The sequence below is a fragment of the Primulina tabacum genome, chromosome 6 (genome assembly GCF_025594145.1).
Source record: "Primulina tabacum isolate GXHZ01 chromosome 6, ASM2559414v2, whole genome shotgun sequence".
Taxonomy (NCBI): Eukaryota; Viridiplantae; Streptophyta; class Magnoliopsida; order Lamiales; family Gesneriaceae; genus Primulina; species Primulina tabacum.
In genome coordinates, this window is record NC_134555.1 from 1,122,291 (window position 1) to 1,141,774 (window position 19,484).

At 33.9% G+C, this 19,484-nt stretch overlaps 2 protein-coding genes and 1 non-coding gene across 7 annotated transcripts; 2 read left to right on the top strand and 1 right to left on the bottom strand.

Moving 5' to 3' along the window:
• Positions 1 to 688: 688 nt before the first annotated feature.
• Positions 689 to 9,398, bottom strand: LOC142548495 (putative UDP-N-acetylglucosamine--peptide N-acetylglucosaminyltransferase SPINDLY). 5 transcript variants are annotated; one of them, XM_075656846.1, is made up of 18 exons: positions 9,038 to 9,398; positions 8,211 to 8,638; positions 6,887 to 7,048; positions 6,610 to 6,785; positions 6,435 to 6,510; positions 5,870 to 5,998; positions 5,518 to 5,637; positions 5,364 to 5,432; positions 5,189 to 5,270; positions 4,667 to 4,761; positions 4,272 to 4,336; positions 3,298 to 3,496; positions 2,908 to 3,102; positions 2,424 to 2,518; positions 2,181 to 2,316; positions 1,852 to 2,069; positions 1,577 to 1,704; positions 689 to 1,463 (listed from the first exon to the last, which is right to left on the bottom strand). In XM_075656846.1, the coding sequence occupies exons 2-18, from the start codon at positions 8,610 to 8,612 to the stop codon at positions 1,000 to 1,002; spliced, it is 2,811 nt and encodes a 936-aa protein (XP_075512961.1). In that variant the 5' UTR covers positions 8,613 to 8,638; positions 9,038 to 9,398; the 3' UTR covers positions 689 to 999. The 5 variants fall into 5 exon arrangements, with proteins under 5 accessions (XP_075512961.1, XP_075512962.1, XP_075512963.1 ...); XM_075656847.1 differs by having other exon boundaries at positions 8,211 to 8,651; XM_075656848.1 differs by having other exon boundaries at positions 8,211 to 8,594; positions 9,038 to 9,397.
• A 995-nt stretch (positions 9,399 to 10,393) lies between these two features.
• LOC142550397 (small nucleolar RNA Z266) lies at positions 10,394 to 10,493 on the top strand. The gene has a single exon (XR_012821356.1). It is a non-coding gene; the product is annotated as a small nucleolar RNA Z266 (small nucleolar RNA).
• Positions 10,494 to 15,960: 5,467 nt separating this feature from the next.
• Positions 15,961 to 17,398, top strand: LOC142548346 (uncharacterized). Its single transcript, XM_075656648.1, has 4 exons — positions 15,961 to 16,018; positions 16,119 to 16,324; positions 16,509 to 17,186; positions 17,294 to 17,398. Exons 1-4 carry the CDS (start codon positions 15,961 to 15,963, stop codon positions 17,396 to 17,398), a joined length of 1,047 nt encoding a protein of 348 aa, XP_075512763.1.
• The last annotated feature ends 2,086 nt before the right edge of the window (positions 17,399 to 19,484 follow it).

Genomic DNA, 19,484 nt, shown 5'->3' on the forward strand with positions numbered 1-19,484 from the left:
TTTTTAGCATTAACGTTTTCGGGGTAGTTAGGCATGCAGATTGGATCCATTTTGGTGCACTAAATTATACTGAAATAAGTCATGTTTCTCTTATTAATTTCATTTTTTTTAAAAAAAAACAAAATTTAAAAAAAAAAACTGAAAAAAAATATATTCAAATTGAGACACTTGCTCCTACGATGCTCTAAACATAACACATTCATGGGTCTGGCCCGTTTGCTCATTTTTATTCATCGTTTATAAGAGACTGTTACGAAGATGAATACGATAGATAAACATAATATCAAAACTGATATTAAATGATTGGTCAACTAAAGAAATAAAATATATCATAAGTGTGGATATTATTTGTGCGTATTTTTACATGATCAATCAACTAATAAAGTGTAATTTTGTAAAACCTATTTTCTGATCCACTAATAACGTGGAGCAGTACGTATAGACTTTGTTGTTTTTTGTTCAAAATACGAAGTTTTGTGATCATAATTGCCATTAGCACGTCGGAGACAAAATTTAATTTCCACATCAAAAAACACATTTAGCCATTAGCATAATTGGTAACTCTGTGCCTCTGCATTGAGCTTAAAAATTAATGTTTATGCTAGAAATAAATTATTTTTATAAATATGTTCCGGAGTATAACAGACGAATAAGAAAATAAAATAGAAATTGGCGCAGAAACCAGACATCAAAACCAATATTGTGACTTAATTGATTTTTTTGAAATAAAAGCACAATTTTATACATTAGAGAAGAAACCCCATTACAACCAACGGGGTGGCAGAATTGCAGTAATATATCCCAGCACAAGCCCTTGGCTCTAAAACTTTCATATTCCTTCACTAATTTTTATACCTTCACCAAATACAAATATCTATTTGAGTAGTTCCTATCAATTCATCTAAGCAATTTCAGCCCAAATTCTACCAGAGCACCATCCCAAATACGGTGCATCGTAATTCACAAGGCACCTTCAATTCAAGGAATTATCGAACATTTTCATGGTCGGCGCGACTTGCCTTGGTTGTTGGTTGTTCTCCTCGACGACTCGTTTTCTTCTCGATTTGAAGTCCTGAAGGAGGAAGATGGCTCCATGATAAACCCATTGGTCTTGATGGTGGGTTGTGCATGGGGATCATTTCCAGAGATATTTATCTTTGCTGGGTCAATGAATATAACAGCTGGATCTCCCGAAACATTTTCTTGTGAATGAATGTCCTGTTTCTGTTGCAACATTTCAATATGCCTCAAAGATGGCACGTCATCCTTGCAGTATCTCTGCCACATGTACCGGTAGGCTGACTCTAGGCCTCTTGTGAATTTTGATCCGTCACATAAGGGGGATTTGAGCATGAGATTTCGCAGACTCATTCTCAGGCTTGAGAGGGCCGGTATATCAGAGGATAACTGTAAAGCCAGCTGTACGTATTCCTCTTCATTCTTGGCGACTAAATTGCTCAATCCTGAAAGTATTAATAACCACACAATCTGATTTATCCCACCAATTTATAACATTTTCAAAGGGTGCGGTGCTAGCCTGCTTGTATAATTATGTTTTGAGGGGAAAAATACATACCAACTGTGTCGAGGAGACTTACACCAACGTTATGAGCATGAACTTGACCTGCCATTGCAATACATGGAACTCCCATGTATAGAGACTCGCATGTGGTAGTTGTACCCGCATAAGGAAAGGTATCCAAGCTAGAAATAGAAAGAGTTTTGTCACTCACATCAAGAAAAATGTGATTCATTTTTAAAAATCTAGCAATAGAAGCTGGACTAGCAAGGAGTGAGAAGCACTGCAAACTTTATTATCCCAGCGACCATATGACAGAAAAAAGATGATACCTGATGTCCATTAAAGAGTATGCTTGCATATGATCATGGTTGAGAAGAATTAAAGGCAGAAGATCAACCCGTTGTGATTCTAAACCCAACTTTTCCAACATCGAAAGAAATTGAAGTCTCACACTTTCAGAGCAAAAGGGCTTGCACTTCACAATAAGCCGAGAATTTGGAACTGCACATAAAATCCTTGCCCAGACTTGAAGCACTCCAGGTGTTATCTGACGTATTTGAAAATTTTTGAAAAAAAAGAGGAGAGAGAGAAGAAGACATGATTTAACTAATAAATATGAAATGCTTAGTGAAAACACTTGCTCCACTTTTATTAATACCTTTGCAAGATTGTTGAAGCTACCAAAAGTAACAAAGCCATTGGATTGGGCAGGAGTTGGACACACTGGCCCTGCTTCTAGTGAAGGAGTGTAACAAAGGAAGGACTCTTGTAATCGAACTAACTCTTCAACATGTCTGGCATCCATGGAAGAATTGCACAGAATTTTAATTCAAACTAAAAGAAGTACTCAACTTCGGAACCAATAAAGAAAAATTCAAAGAAAGTTGACAAAACCAGTTACTTTTGTTTTGTATCAGGGGGGTCAGCAAGAGCATCAGTGATTCTATAATCAATGGTAGGCAAACCAGTTGTATTCGGGTAACCAATCCAAGTCACCTAAAGCGCCAAGTCATTCAGAATCACAGATTGAGTAAATAGCAGGGAAAAAGATAAATCCCGTCAAAATCCAATAGTTACACATGTTATACTGGTCACTTGCTAATCATCACGCTAAGATTATGGTATCAACATCTTTAAAAAGTCAGAAGGATGATAGATTTAGCAGAAGGAACTGAAGAGGACAAGGAACTACAGCATTGGTCAAATTTTGACTTAAACACGGCTAACAGAGAGTTATCCATCGATTATGGCTTCAAAATGTATGAAAAACTTGTTCATGTCCATTCAAAAGACATATTACCAAAAGTTCTCAAACTCAATTTTGAATACCAGTTTCCCAAAACCATAAAAGCAGAAAAATGGAGTCAGCTATTGCTCAGAGATACCTGAACAGGCGCAGGTCGGCAAGCCATCATCCCCAACTTGTTGTTCGCAGTATGGCCAGTAAGTTCCACCAAGATATCAATTTCATCTTCCCTAACCATACTTGCAACTTTTTTCTCGCCAATACCATAAATGTCTCTCCACTTCCCTCCATGCTTTAGGACTCTGTCTCGGAACCTGCTAGTTTTTGCATCTGCCTGCGTCTCGCAAAAGGAAAAGCTCAAAAGTAAGAATCACAATTGAGAATCTAGATTTGCTTTTGAATTGTTAGCGCATCATAACCAGAAACTAATTGGCCGTCCGAAAAAACCAACACACAAATGTATTCAGTAAAACTGACCAGAAACTCAAATACTTTGGATTAGGGATTGGAGAAGGCGATGTAGTCATACCTTTACAACTGCTGAGTAAACAACCACCTTGTAGTTCACATAGTCGTGATAAATCAGTGGTGCTTCAATGAAATATGACACAGAATGGGTAAAATAATCAGGAGACACATATCCAATCACAATTGGCCTTTCTGGATCCTTAGGGTTGTCCCATGAAGTATACTGTGGAAACAGTCTCATAAAGCGCATACCCCAATCCCTGCAATTGCATTTTTCAAATCAGAGTAACCCAAAAATAAAAAATTGCACATGCTACCAAACATCAAAAGGATAATCCAGCCTATCGTGATGTTAACTAGAGATATAAGTTCACTCTCATGTAAAAATGTTATCATACAGCAAAAATGCATACACACATGTGCGTGCCAACTACACTTGAATAAACACAGGTACACATCAATGCAAGGTCATAATACAAAAGATTTATTAATTGTTTAGAATCAGAAAAGGCCACTAAAATTGAATTATTATGACACCTATCATCAACTCAAAGATTAAATAGTTCTTACTGCATTGTCACTGAATAAAACATACTCCCGCAAAAAGATGAGAATTGAAAGATTGACCATTTTTTTCTCCGACCACCTTTATTTGCACTAATACTGTACACCAGATTCTCTAAGAGTCGAGGGGATTGCTAAATGTGTACTTTGTATAAATACTCTAACAAATACATACTCTTCCTAAATTATCTTAACAAGATGAATACACTAATATTGTAGCAGAATGTGTGGGGGGAGCTTCATTAAGCAGAAAGCAATCATGCATTGAAGAACATACTACTGAATGCAAAAGCCTGAGTTCACAGAAATCTACAGATCTAACGCTATTCAAACATTAATATGCCACTTGAAACTACAACAGATATCGAGAACTAACCATTTAACACAATGTGAAAAATTGATAGTTGCAGCACTTGAATGTCAATCTTATTGAAATAACATAAATTGTAAAAATATGGCTAGATGCTTGACCTGTGAGCCTCATATAACTTGTCATCGCTACTCTCGTTTATGTAGTTCATGGCAAGCAGACGATTCTGCAAGATATTAGTAAGGTGATACTAGGAATTCGAATAACTAAAGAAACAATAGATCCATCGCAAATGTAATCCAAACAGAACTTTTATTATTAGGACAAGTAACCAACATTATTTTGAATGGTCAGTATAGAAAGAACGCCATCCAAGTACCCATTAACTAGTCAAAACCAGACACAATCAGAATACAGATCACCAGAAATAAAGAGCCACATTCTGATGCTAGAAAAAAAGATAAAAGAGCACAAATTGATCCATGACGATCACATGCAAATTGCAAAGGCTCGCCACATGATTTTACTAATTACTTTAACAACCTAACAGAATAACCTGGCCTGCATTGCGTGAATCAGGATCTATTTTGAGGCAATGCTCATATGCTTCGATTGCCAGAGATATGTTCCCAGCATCCCTGTAGAGAACCCCTGCAGAATAAAAATTACAAATTCAATGCCACACAGCAGTATGGCTGCTAAGAAACGGATTCCAAAATTTCCAAAAGGAAAGGCAACCAATAGATTTCAACATCCAGCTCAGTGAATAGTCTGATGACCTACTAGATAATTCTAAGCATGATTATGAACAATGCTAGGTGAAGACCAACCAGGAATATGAGTAGGTTATGTTCTCGCAACATCCACTGATGCACATACATAAAAAAAAATTATTGACATTTACCCATACAAATCCAATTATTATTTCCCTTTCATGGGAAGTAATTTTAATTTTAGAAGTATCAATCTTTGGGTGAAATCATCAAGTGCCCAAAAGAAGCAACAGACTTAATACAATGACACAGTAAACCAAACAATTTTTTTTTACATTTCAGTAGAAGTAAAGATGGAAAGAAACCTAAATTATTATATGCTTCTGCATAGGTAGGGTTGGCAACTATAGCTTTCTCAATCATGCTCGCAGCAGCATCCATTTTACCCTGTATATAGTGACAGAGGTACAATTTTACCAACCAGACGTGTCTACCATCAAAAAAAGAAAAGAAATATGAAGAGAACTACAGATACAGAACCTGGACGGTATACACCACTCCAAGATTGTTTAATGACTGGGAAAAGTTCGGTTTGATCGACAATGCCATCTGTAAATACATATATGTATTATACCAATAAAAGATAAACATGTGAGATATTTCATGAAGAAATAATTGCTGAAGCCAAACTTGCCTGATAACACTCTACTGCTTTATCGAGGTTATCTCGATCTTTGTATATCACTCCTAAATTGTTACATGCCTCTGCACAATGGGGATTGAAGTGGAAAGCAAGTTCATAAAATACAATGGCCTGCATAAATAGGATGTTTTACTCATATGCATAAATTATAATCAGAAGATACGCCACTCATTATAAATTTAAAAGCTAAAACCACAATGCTAAAAATACAAGTATTAAAAAAAATCCAAGTGATGTGTCTTATTCAAGATTATCATCTCAAAATAGCTGCCAGCATTGCAAGAACAATTTGGCTTTCGGCACTAAAAGGGCAAAGATGTCCATGTATTTTATTTTCAATTACCATGTCAAACTTCAGCATTTCTCCATATGCAACTCCAAGATTGTACATGGCATCAGCATAATGCCAGTTATAATACAGAGCTTTCTTATATAACGCCACACCATGACTGATGTCACCCTCCAATTTAACCTGAAAAGCAGCGACCTCCAAAGTGCTCAACCAGATAATAATATTTAATATGCGGCTATCAAAACTCATTCAAAGATCCCATTTGATTAAGTGATAGAGAACAGGAACTGAAAACAGCCTTGTGAGACCCGAGACTCTAAATGAAAAAAATATTTTAACCTAAACTGCAAATCATGACATATCATAATGGAGTCAAAAGAGTTTCAGTTTGCCAGCATTTTAACATCAACCATTGAAGAAATATATGATCATCATGCTTCAGTTAAACGCCCAAAAGATGGAAAAGGAAAAAGCAATCATTTAGGACGAAAGGAAGATGAGGAAAAAGCAATCATTTAGGACGAAAGGATAATGAAACAGACTAATCATTTAAATTCGTAAAAATCTGTTGGACTTGACTAAAGACATAAATGAGTAAAAAATATCTAGAAATCACCTTCGTGCCTAAATCAGTTAATGCAATAGCCATGTTGTTTTTTGCAATCTCAAAGTTTGGGGAGACAGCCAGGCACCTGCATACAAATTAAGCAACAGAATTCAGTGCATATTTTGGATTAAAGTAAAATTTAGTAAATTAATCAAAAGATGGTAAATAGTATTAATCTGCGAACCTCTCATAACAAGCAATAGCTGCCTCCAGATCCCCTCGATTTTTGTAGATGACACCCATGTTGCAATATGCTTCAGCATACATGGGTCTCTCAATTGCAGCTTTTTCGTAACAACTGAGGGCCGTGTCATATTGCATCATTTCTGAATAGACGACACCCAGATTATAATATGCTGGCTACACATGAAAAGGGGGGAGAGTTAAAATTCAAATGCCCGTGCAGAAAGGTTGAAATTCATTAGAAATCACAAAATGGAAACCATGAAACATGGAATTACAGCATAGTGTGGATCAATTTTGATAGCTTCATAATACTTTTGTATTCCCTCCTGAGTGCTACCAGCCAGTTTCAAGCTTGTTCCAAGATCTGTCAATACGATTGCCAAGCATTCCGCGGCTAGCTTGAACGAAGGATCAGCCTTTAGAGCTTTCTGATGCATCTGTATTGCAGGCATCTTATAAATATGAAACAAAGCCTAGTATTCACAGCTTGAGGCAAGCTCCAATTGCAAAGACAATGACTACAAGCTTTTCAAAGTAATGGTCCAAACATCCAATAGTATTCAGGAGCTTCCCAACTACAACTTGAAAGAGAACATAATTATGCAGTTACACACAACCAAGAAGGAAATTTTATTTTTCCATCACAAGCAAATGATAAGGTTTTGTTCTCAAATCCACAAATATGTACCAAGAGAATAAATGGGGAGAAATTTATTTTTCAAATGAGAAAAAGATATAAAATACATTTTTGTGCATTTATAATCAATCACACAGAGAGCAAAGAATACAGTAAAGGCTAAAAAATTATAATGAATGTTTGTATAACGAAAGTGACCGATAACAACTGGATTCGACACAAGAGAGTGAAAAGGACATTCTACCCATCAATTGGGAAGAGGTAAAACATCTGGTTCCAAATGCCCACAAAAAATAAGGCTCCATACAGACAGATATTTATAAAATGTTTTTATAAAAATGTTTTTTACAAAAAAATTACAAAAAGATATAAAAGTTGTTTTAAGAATAAATATCTGTTTGGGCAACTATTTTACAAAAATGTTCTTCTTTTAAAAAATGTTTGAACAACTTTCTCTATTGTTCTAAAACATCAAAAAATACATCACTCATTCTTTAAAAACTATAATTGAAAAACAGTTTTCAAATATTTTCATAAACTTTTTACAAAAATAGATTTTTAAACACATACTCTTAAGTTTTTTTTTTCATTTGTATAGCACTGAAAACTTTTTTAAAGTACTTGTCTGAATAGAGCCTAAAATATTGGGAGGAGAAGCAACTGAAACATGATCGCAACATGGAACAAACAGCAGGGCTGGGGAATAAACATATGGTCATGAGTTAGCATAAATTACACGTTTTTATTGTGCCTATCCCATAATTCGAAAATATATCAATTCAATTTTTTTAGAACTTATTAGTTTTTACACTGAGTACAAATTTTGTCTTTCACCAATTAACCAAACACAAGTATCAGATTCAAGCAAGATCAGCATCCACATTTAATGTGGCAACCAAAACAAAATTGGAAAAGTGACATGTTGCAACAGTCAAGCAGCACCAACAGTTGGGCTATCATACCTCAGCAGCCTCCACCAGTCTACCCTCGTCTTTAAACAAAATCCCACAATGTGTGAGAGCAAATGCATTTTGGGGTTCCAAACGAATTGCTTCGGTAAAACTTTCACATGCAAGGCTACCCAAGTTCTGCATCTGCAGGCAAATTCCTTTGCCAATGTGAGCTTCAACATTTTCACTATCCTTTTCCAACACGCTCTCATAAAAAGCAAGTGCATCCACAAACTTATTCCTAGAGCGAAGAATGTCTGCATAGGATAGGGCATTTTTCCCCTGAAGACTTTTTCTGACAAGGCCATTGCCCAGAGGGCTTCTGGTTTCAGGAGAAGGCTGCGCTGGATAAACCTGACCATCAAGTGGTTCTTCTCTTTTTTCCTCGCCAAGATCCTTTTCAGTTGACCCCATTCAAGTAAATAAAAAACTTCAGACTCCTAAAACAAGACACTGCACAGTAAGAAACAGACAAGACTATAACAAACCATTACAATAGCTACGTATCATTGATACAAACTCAAATATAATTCCTTCCGACCATGCCCGAACCCAGTAACTGGGAGGCAAGGCACTGGGTTTTCAAGATGGGAAAAATAAATTTAACTTTGACGAGTAATTTTCAAAAGTCGGTAGCTTTGGCACCAAAATAGAGTCAATCCTCCTCGGTAAACAAGAGAAACCGGGTTTCATGCAGGAATTAAATTACATTTACTCCACATAATTATACAACAAATTTTTAGTTGTCGTTCCTCACCCATCTCACTTGGTCTGTCCTGAGTTTCACCAACGAAAATAACTGCAACTTAGCATAACAAAAACAGAGCGAAACTCCTTACCTAAATAAATAGTGCACAAACTAGGTTTCCCCTTCACTTCCCAACACAAGTGCCTAAAAGCTGCATAATTGGGAAAAAGGGGGAGGCGGCACAACAAGGAGGAAGAATCGAGTTCGGTTCAGAGGACGTTAGCTTCCCTTTCCAAAAATTGAAATCCCAAAGCAATCACTTCATACCATCACAATTGTTTGCTTCCATTTTACTCAAAGACAAAAGGGCTGAGCAGAAATCAGACTCAGAATCAAAGGGCTTCGCCCGCAAAACAGCCAAAATTTTGTTTTCGTGGATCAGACCTCATGCGAGTGAAAAATATTTGTCCCGTGCCTGATCAATACAAGAGAAGAGGGAAAAATATACAAAGAATGCATCTTTCCTAAGCAATAAAAGTTCATAGCTATTCGATATTTTATATATATATATATTTATAATAATTTAGTGGTCAATGTAAACAAATTTAAAAAAAAAATTATGATATTCAAATTTAATTTTTACAAACTTTGCAAAAATCTAGATAAATTCAAAATGAATAAACTTTTGATTACTTCATATAATTCAATTAAGGATAAGAAGCATATACAATTATTTAATTCAATTTAAAATTTTGGATGAATATTTAATTCAGAATATCTCAAAATCACATGCTTAATTTCATTTCTATTAAAAATAATATCGATATAAATATTAGTTAATCCATTCTTTTATCTTTCAAATATTTTTCCTTTTTTTGTATTTTTTAAAAACATATTTTTCCTATTGATAACAATAGTTAAATATGAATATTTAAAATCGTTCATTTTATTTTTGACAATAAATCGAAAATATACAAAATTTTGTGAAAATCTTTAATAATACTACAAAAATCAGTCGAAAACCATAACTCCACACAAATATATTATTTAAATAAAAATCAATAAATCTCTGTAAGAATACCATGGAAGCGACTATTCAAGTTTGTGGGATCTGTCTTGCTGGCTGTCCTTACAATGCTAAAAATTCTACCGACACAACTTACCAGAAGCCCACTAACAATAGTGGCCAACTCTTGGGCTCATTCGACCTACTGCCTAATTTCAGGCCCAACAAAATATACGTGACGATAATTTTCTTAATTAAATAGTTGATTGAGGCTAAAAAAACAAAATATCCCACCTAAACTCTGTCTATATAAGAACTTCATCTTCTCGGATCTCCGCACTCCAATTCTTGGAAATTAGAGTTCTTCGACGGTAGCTGCACTGCTTATATTCCATATCCGTAATAACCTTTTTTATGTTCGATTGTCTTCAAATTTTTGCAGTAAGTGTTGTTAGTTATCTCACATCGGTTGGATAAAATATGTGGAAGTTGCATATATTTTAATGGCAAGAATGATGAGACAATTAGATGTATTAGAGGTGAAATGTATCATCTCTTTGAGCTGAGTTACGAAGCTTATTGATATTCTGACTTGCTCTTTTTGAATAGATAATTTTTATTCAACTTTTTGTGTTCTTCAAAAATTTTAAGACTTATAATCGTTTTAATTGGCATTAATCAATGTGGCTCCGAATAGAGCTTTTGTTTTCATTTATGCTTCAAATTCTTTAATAAATTGGAATAAATAAATAAATGGCTCATGAATTGGGTTTTCTACTTGAATTGAAACTATCTAGATTATCAAGCGAATACTACCTAAAGGACAAAAAAATCGTTATCGGCACGTTTGAAAGAGTATATTATGGATAAATCTCTACCAATATAGTTTAGTTCTGTTTAGTATGTTTCAGACTAATTCACAAAAAAAAATAATTATGTTATCTATTCATTGTTTTCTCGGATGAAATTCGCTATAAAATATCGAAAATATGGTATTAATATATAATATCTGAATATAAAATATTTCAGATATGATATTAATATATGATTTTTTTAGTATTCGGACATATATAATGACACGTCTTTTAAAAATATGGTACTAGTATATGATATTCGAGTACAAAATATTTCAGATTTTGTATTAATATATGATTTATAATTATTCAAACACGTATAATAAGTATTGAAATTAACTACACACACTTTTTTGGATGTAAATCGGTACAAAATAGTAAAAAATGAGATACAAATATATGATATTTCATACTACTATATATATGATATTTGATTACACATACAAATGCAACAAGTGTTGACATAATATTGTTTTTTTTGATTTATATCAAAATTATATTTTCTCTATATAAAATGTAAAACAGTTATTACTTAAATATCATATATTAATTCTTGATTTTCAACGTTTTGTAAAATATATACGAGCTTAGAGAGTGCAGAAACATTTTTTCTTTGTGAATCAGAGATGTATTTATTATGAAATAACACATAAATATTATGAAACTTATATTTGTGATGAATTTCATCAAGAAATATTTAAAATTGATATGAAAATATAAGGAAGTTAATGAATATTTATGGGGGGAAGTTCTTAAAAAATAAGTTTTGGACACGTATCTATCAAAATATTAGAATTTTCTCTACAATATATTTTTTGAAATTAATTTACATATTTAGATTGTCAATTAATTCTAACGTGACAAGAAAAAATTAGTATTTAAGGGAATACTTCTCTGGAAGGTCTTGACGAATTCAACTAGGCTTTGTCCGACGACAGATTGTCTCCTTCCATCAAATTTGTTTATTTGAAAAAAACGAGGCTTATTGATATCCTGACTTGTCGTTTTGGAATCAAATTTTTGTGTTATTGGATCGGTATTGAATCTTATTTTGTCGATTTTTGATTTTAATATTAATACTCAAAAAAATTTATTCTGAAATCTCCGAGTTATTTAAAGTATAATCTTTCTCCTTAAAAATTTCCTATCATTACCAGTGTTCTCTGGATGTAATAACTTGGTATTTGGATCTTCTGCAGTGACTGAACATGTGATGTGCTCTTTTTACACGAGATTATCTGATCATCTTGTTAAGTCCGACATTTTTTCAAATTTATCTGATACTATGTGAGGTCCATCAGATAATCAATTGATCATCTCGTGTAAAAAGTGCACTACATCATGTGCTATGTTATCAACCACAACAAAAGATACAAATCCAATAACTTGTCGATTGGATCAGTCATTAGAATGAGATTTGCAAATTTGAGACTTATAATTGTTTTAATTGGATATTAATCAATCGGCTTCAATTCGACCTTTTGTTTACATTTATACTTCAACATTATAAATTATAAATAATTGGAAGAAATAAATGGCTCAAGAATGGGATTTTCTATTTGAAACTATCTAAAATAGTATAATTGAGAAATTATTAAAATTAGAGTAAGTCTCTTGTGAGACGGTCTCACGAATATTTATCTGTGAGACGGGTCAACCCCGATATTCACAATAAAAAGTAATAATTTTAGCATAAAAAGTAATACTTTTTCATGGATGACCCAAATAAGATATCTGTCTCAAAATACGACCGTGAAACCGTCTCACACAAATTTTTACCTTAAAATTAATATCATTTTTGGTATGTGACAAACAAAATTAGTATTTAAGAGAATACTTATTTTGTTGGTCTTGACGAATTCAACTAGGCTTTGTAACAAATTGTCTGCTTCCATGTGTACGTCCAGCCAAAAGTTGAGCAAATAAAGTAAAAAAAAGCATATTAAATCACGCAGAATCCTAGCTAAGGTCCCAAGGATTCAGTTTTCGGCCTTATTTATGCATGTTCTCTCGTCCAAGATACATGTAATAATGGAAAATTCCAATCCAGATGATTTTCTTGATGATGGTTATGGTTACGACGCTGTTATTGTTGGGTCGGGATATGGAGGTTCTGTTGCTGCTTGTCGCATGTCAAATGCAGGATTTAAAGTCTGTTTGTTAGAGAAAGGACGACGATGGCAAGCTAAAGATTTCCCTACCGACGTTTTTAGGATGATGTCTGCTGCCAGGGTCGAAAATAACAATTTCGGAATCGGCTTAGGTCCAAAGGATGCTCTGTTCCAGGTACTTGACAAGCGAGACTTCACACAGGATAGGCTCTTTTTTATTTAAAAAAAAAAGTTTGAAGTTATTACCTTACGGTGCATGCATGTCAAGAAAGCTTAAAAACAAGTGGAGATATTCTGATCTTTTATTTATATACTTTTACTTATTTTTTTATCAGTACCATTGGTTATATTACTTTGTTGATGATTGGCTTTGCTCACTGTTCTTATTCCTTGTAAATGAAAACCGCAGATATATCTCCAAGATGATTCTTTAGCAGCAATGGCATGCGGCTTGGGTGGTGGCTCACTAATAAATGCAGGAGTAATGTTACCAACACCAGTTCGTGCACGTCGAGATCCTAAATGGCCTCAGGCTTGGGAAAAAGACTGGGATATGAGTGAGGCTTCTGCTAAAAAAATGCTAAGAGTACAAAGTATCCCAGTAAAGTTTCAAAATGCTAAGATCATGGAAGATGTGATTGAAGCAGAGTTTGAGATGAGCACAGACGATCAGCTGACAGTTGGCATGAATTTTGATATCGAAGAAAAGTTGTTCCATTCAAAAAGGTCTCATGGAGCTGGAAGCTGTTTAGCTTGTGGGAACTGTCTTGCTGGCTGTCCGTACAATGCTAAAAATTCCACCGACACAACTTATGTTGCCTCAGCTGTCGAAGTACGTATATTGCTCCAACAATTTCGACGTTTTTAAGTTTGCTTGTTCGGTTAAATAGATTTCTTATTACAGGCAGGATGTCGTATTAAAACAGAATGTGAGGTTCAGTATGTGGTAAGAAACCACGAAAAAGACTGTGTAGATGAAAGAATCCATGGAAGACCAAGGCGTAGATGGCTGGTATATCTCAACGAATTTGACTGTTTAGCAGCAGATTTTGTGGTACTCTCAGGTATACTTGCAGAACACGATTTGTAAAAGCTATACTAATTCAGCTGTCTCGTAAATTTTTATGCTACCATCATCTGCAGCTGGAGTATTCGGAACAGCTAAGATACTTTTTCAATCTAAAATGAGGGGCCTGCCAGTTTCGAATAAGCTTGGCTCAGGACTGAGCTTCAATGGAAATAATGTTGCTTATCTTGCTCGAAGCTCAGCAACCTTAAACAGTTATGCATTGAATAGGAAGCAACTTTCAAAGATCCCTTTTCAAGAAAGACCAGGGCCCTCGATTTCTTCCTCATTCACTTCTTCTTCGGGTTTCTCGATTCAGGTTCATGCAATACTAATTTTGGGTCTTGTGGGAAAACTATGTATAAAGACGTTATGTGAATTATGTCGAATCATTTTTTCCACTTCATGCAGAGTGCAATAATTCCAACTGCTTATCCGCGCTTGCTGTTTGAAGGAATGACGACTTATGGATGGCAATCTGGCTACTGGTTCTTGCACAAAATAGTCGACAAGATTAAGCATTTTATAGGTTTAAAGTGCAGGCAAGCGATGGTCCTGAATGCGATGGGATATGATGACAGCAACGGGACTCTTATCTTTGAAAAAGTTACAAAAAAAATCCTCTTTAAACCACCTCACGATCCTTTATTACCACAAAAGATTGAAACTTTCAAGAAACTGGCTGACAATTTAGGAGGAACTCTTCTCATGTCGCGCTATAGAAGCACTTCAGTACATCACCTAGGAGGTTGCGCTGCAGCACAAGATATCTCCTCTGGAGTTTGTAATCCTAATGGTCAAGTTTTTGACACAACATCTCCCACTGGAGTGCACCCTGGTCTTTATATATGTGACGCCTCTAGTAATACCGTGTTCTGTTGGAATCAACCCTTGTCTCACTGTTGCTGCAGTTGCTGAGCATGTTAGTCGACACCTTTTGCAGGATACTGTCAAATACAGCAGCAATTTTGTGAAAGAATGTTTTGATAGAAAACAAGATATGATCATTAATGATGAGATGAAGAAGAGAGAAGATTCAAAAGTTATGATCAAAGAAACAATGAGAGGCCAAGTTGGTGGTATGCTATGTAGTGCACATCTTAAACTCAAGTTCAAAACGTCGCCAAATCTCGAGAAAACATGTATTCGTATGGGTAAATCACATCCTATTTTACGAGGAAAGGTTGGTGGATATGTTGTATGTACAGGTTTAGAGATGGAGGAACTTCATGTAATCAAAGGGGAAGTAGACTTGTGTAAAACAGATAACAAGACACCATATACGCACTATATGCACTATCATCTCCTCCTAGCTGGTTCGTCTGGATCAAGGTAAGATATTTGTATCATAGATTTTCAATCATCAGTTTCCTGAATTCACATATCAAAGTGACATGAATAATCATTTTATTAAAGATATGTCCTTGGAGGGATAAAAATATTGAACCCTTATCTCCTAGCACTTAATGCATGGAGAGAATCCACGACGCTGCATGTTTCTTTGAGAAAAATCACGAAGAGCCTCCCAGAGGAACAAACAAGTATAAAGGGGGAGCTTCATATTTCTTTTACAGAAATTCTGAAAAGCTTGTACAGCCTTGAAGGTGGAAGCAGAAGCAAATTTTTGCTTATTTTTATGCGATCTCTATTTAGGACGTATATCTTACAAAAGCCTCGAGAAAGTCATGCAAATTTCTCCCCCACTAAACTAGTTCGTGGATCATATCCTAGAAGTACAAATCATGAAATAATCACAGGTACTCGCAGTTGCGACAGTATTTCGAATTCTTGTAAATCTAAAAAAAATCAACTTACCAAATTTACCAAATTTCAGAAGATGGTTTTGAAATTCGTTGTCAACACTGGAAGTGCAGCCACCATATTCCACCAGAATCTGCAAAAAAACCCTACCCTGTATTGCTTATAAACGGTTATTCGACCGAAAGCTTTTGTTTATCAACTGAACCAAAAGATCTTGTCAGAACTTTACTTCAAGAAGGGCATGATGTGTGGTTATTGCATGCAAGATTACACTCAATGAATCCTCCAAACAACTTTTCAATCAAAGACATAGGGAAAGTAGACATACCAGCAGGTGAACTTGCATAAAAATAGCACATTTCCCTCTTTATTTTTCTCCAAGTGGCTCAAGAGTGGTTTACTTATTGACGCTCTTCGCCTTTTTTTCCCTGCAGGATTAACTATGATTTCCAAGTTCTACGGAGAACCTATAAAAGTACATGTAGTTGCACATTGTGTGGGAGGACTGGCCATTCATATTGCACTAATGGGAGGCTATGTCTCAGCCAAGAAGATAGCTTCTTTGTCATGCACCAATTCTTCAATGTTCTTCAAGCTCACCACATCATCTTCAATCAAAATGTGGCTTCCCCTTGTTCCAGTAAGCAAATCCACGTTTCTCAGCTAGTTTGGTACTAACACTTGTATCTGCGATGAAGAATATTTATTTCTTGACTGATCTATGATGAAGAATATTTATTTCTTGACTGATCTAAGATGATTTTTCCTTGCTTCCAAATCACTCAATAATTCTAAAAATAACAGCTTTTTTTACATCGTTGCAGATCTCCATGGCAATAATGGGCAGGGATAGCAAATTACCGCTGCTTCAAGCATCAACCTCTAGCCTTAGGCATAGGTTCCTGAAATCAATAGCACGTTTGCTACCACGGTATGAAAGATGCATCTGTGACGAATGTGAGGTCTTTTCCGGCATATTCGGAAACACGTTTTGGCACCAAAACATAAGCCATACAATGCATTATTGGATGAACAAAGTGAATCTAAGACAACTTTCAATGGCTGCATTTCCACACCTAAGAAAGATCTGTAACGCCGGTTTTATAGTGGATGAAAATGGCAAAAACTCATATCTGATACACCCTGAGAGAATGGCACTGTCGACCCTTTACATATCCGGTGGACGTTCCCTCCTTGTGACACCCGAAACCTCATTTCTCGCTAATAAATACATGAAGTTGCACCAGCCTTCCCACAGACATGAAAGAGTGGTAGTAGAAGGATACGGCCATTCTGATCTCTTGATTGGCGAGGAGTCTAATGTAAAAGTTTTTCCTCACATTATAAGCCATATCAGATTGGCAGAAAAGGAAAAAGATTCTTCGGTGAGTTTAACAGTGAAGAAGTACAAGAAAGATGTCTTGGAATGGAGCAAGGATCCATACGAGGATAGAAGAAGATTCGGGGATTGGGCTTTTAACTTGATCGCCATCATACTAATTGTGCTGTTTTTTAAAGGCTTAATCTCACAGTTGTTTTCAAATTTTATGCAAATCTATTTTGGGCTCATGATCATATTATTTTTTATGTTGTGTTTGAAATAATATAGGAATTAAGGTGGTATAAGTCTCCAGTTCCAAGAATATGCAGCATGGATGTTATCTTAGCTACTTCATTGATGTTCTTTTGCCAATTCATCTCGTTTGAGACTTAAATGAAACTTAGCTAGTATTCCAAAACCAAAGGTAGAAAAAATGACTTGTTTGAGCCGAAGAAAGCTTTGCTACCATCAACATTATACATATATCTATTATCTATTACTGTTATAAATATATGAGTTGAATTGTGAATTTACATCTATGTCTTTATTTTAATTAATACATGTCTCTTTGGTTGTTTTGTTTTCAGTTTATTAATTATTGAATCTATTACTCTATTATCACTATAAATATAAGAGTTGAATATTCATTAATACATGTCTCTTTGGTTGTTTTGTTTTCATTTATTAATTATTGAATCTAAACTAAATTGAAGAAAAACAAAATTTTTCATCCATTTTTTGTGATAAAATTTGCAATCCATTTTAAAAAAATACTTATATATATAATGAATTTCAAAATGATAAAAATAATAAATATATATTTTTGTTTGTTTTTTCATAGCTATTAAATGACTTTTAAAATAAATTGAAGAAAAATGAAATTTAGCTCCTCCTCCCATTTTTTAGATGAAAAATTTAGCTACCATTTTTTAGAGTGTCATTTAAATTTATCTTCCATTTTTTGGAACGTTTTTTCATAGCTATTAATGACTTCTAAAATAAATTGAAGAAAAATGAAATTTAGCTACTATTTTTTAGAATGAAAAATTTAGCTACCATGTCACGGTCCAGCCCACTTGTGATATTGTCTGCTTTGGCCCGAAGACCTCACGGCTTTAAAACGCGTCACAAGGAGTTGCTACTCGCTCATTTAAATTCTCAGCATCTCTCCCGTTGTTTAGTGATGTGGGATTTCGCCTAGGGGCCTCGCTGAGGTTTGTCCCACCATCCCAAACCCACGTGAAGTCGCTCTGATACCAAATGTCACGGTCCAGCCCACTTGTGATATTGTCCGCTTTGGTCCGAGGGCCTCACGGCTTTAAAACCCGTCACAAAGGGTTGCTACTCGCTCATTTAAATGTCCAACATCTCTCCCGTTGTTTAGCGATGTGGGATTTCACCTAGAGTTTTTATAGTGTCATTTAAATTTATCTTCTATTTTTTGGAACGACATTTGCACTCCATTTTTAAAAAATATATATCTTTAATAAAATTTTAAATAATAGTAATAATCCAATTTTTAAAAAAACTTATATCTTTAATGAAATTCAAAATGATAACAATAATAAATATATATTTTTTGTTTGTTTTTTCCTAGCTACTACTATTATTATTATTACGACTCTTAATATATGAGTTTAAATTGTGAATTTACATCTATGTTTTTATGTTCATGAAATTATATTAATATGTCACTGTATTTGTTTTTTCATCTATTAATTAATAAAATCTAAATTAAATTGAAGAAAAAAAATTTTAGCCTCCATTTTTTCGTGATGAAATTTTCACTCCATTTTTTAAAAAAATTATATCTTTAATGAAATTCAAAATGATAATAATAATAATAAATATCTGTTTTTTGTTTGTTTTTTCTTAGCCATTAATGACTTCTAAAATAAATTGAGAAAAAATGAATTTTAACTATCTTTTTTTTAGAATGAAAAATTTAACTACCATTTTTTAGAATGAAATTTAAATTTACCTTCCATTTTTTGGAATGAAATTTGCAATCAATTTTTTTTAAATATATATATCTTTAATAAAATTTAAAATAATAGTAATAATATATACATTTTTTGGTTTGTTCTTATATCTATTAGTGAATTCTAAAATAAATTGAAAAAAATAAATTTCAGTCACCATGTGTTATAATGAAATTTACACTTTATGTTTTTTCTTTTAAAAAAACAATATATGTAATAAAATTTAAAATAAATAGAAAAATAATAAAATTTACGTTCCATTTTTTTAAAAAAATGAATTATATTCTTATTTTTAAAATATTTATTTTTGTTTTATTTATCTCTGTTTTTTGTTTTTTTGTGAACTCTATCTTTATTTTTTAGGATGTTCTTTTGTTTGATTTATATTTTTTCATTAATTAATAAATTTTAAAATAAATAGAATAAAAATGAAGTTTATGTTTTTGTTCAAAATTTTATAGTTATCCAATTTTTGAGTAAATCTTCTGTAAGACGGT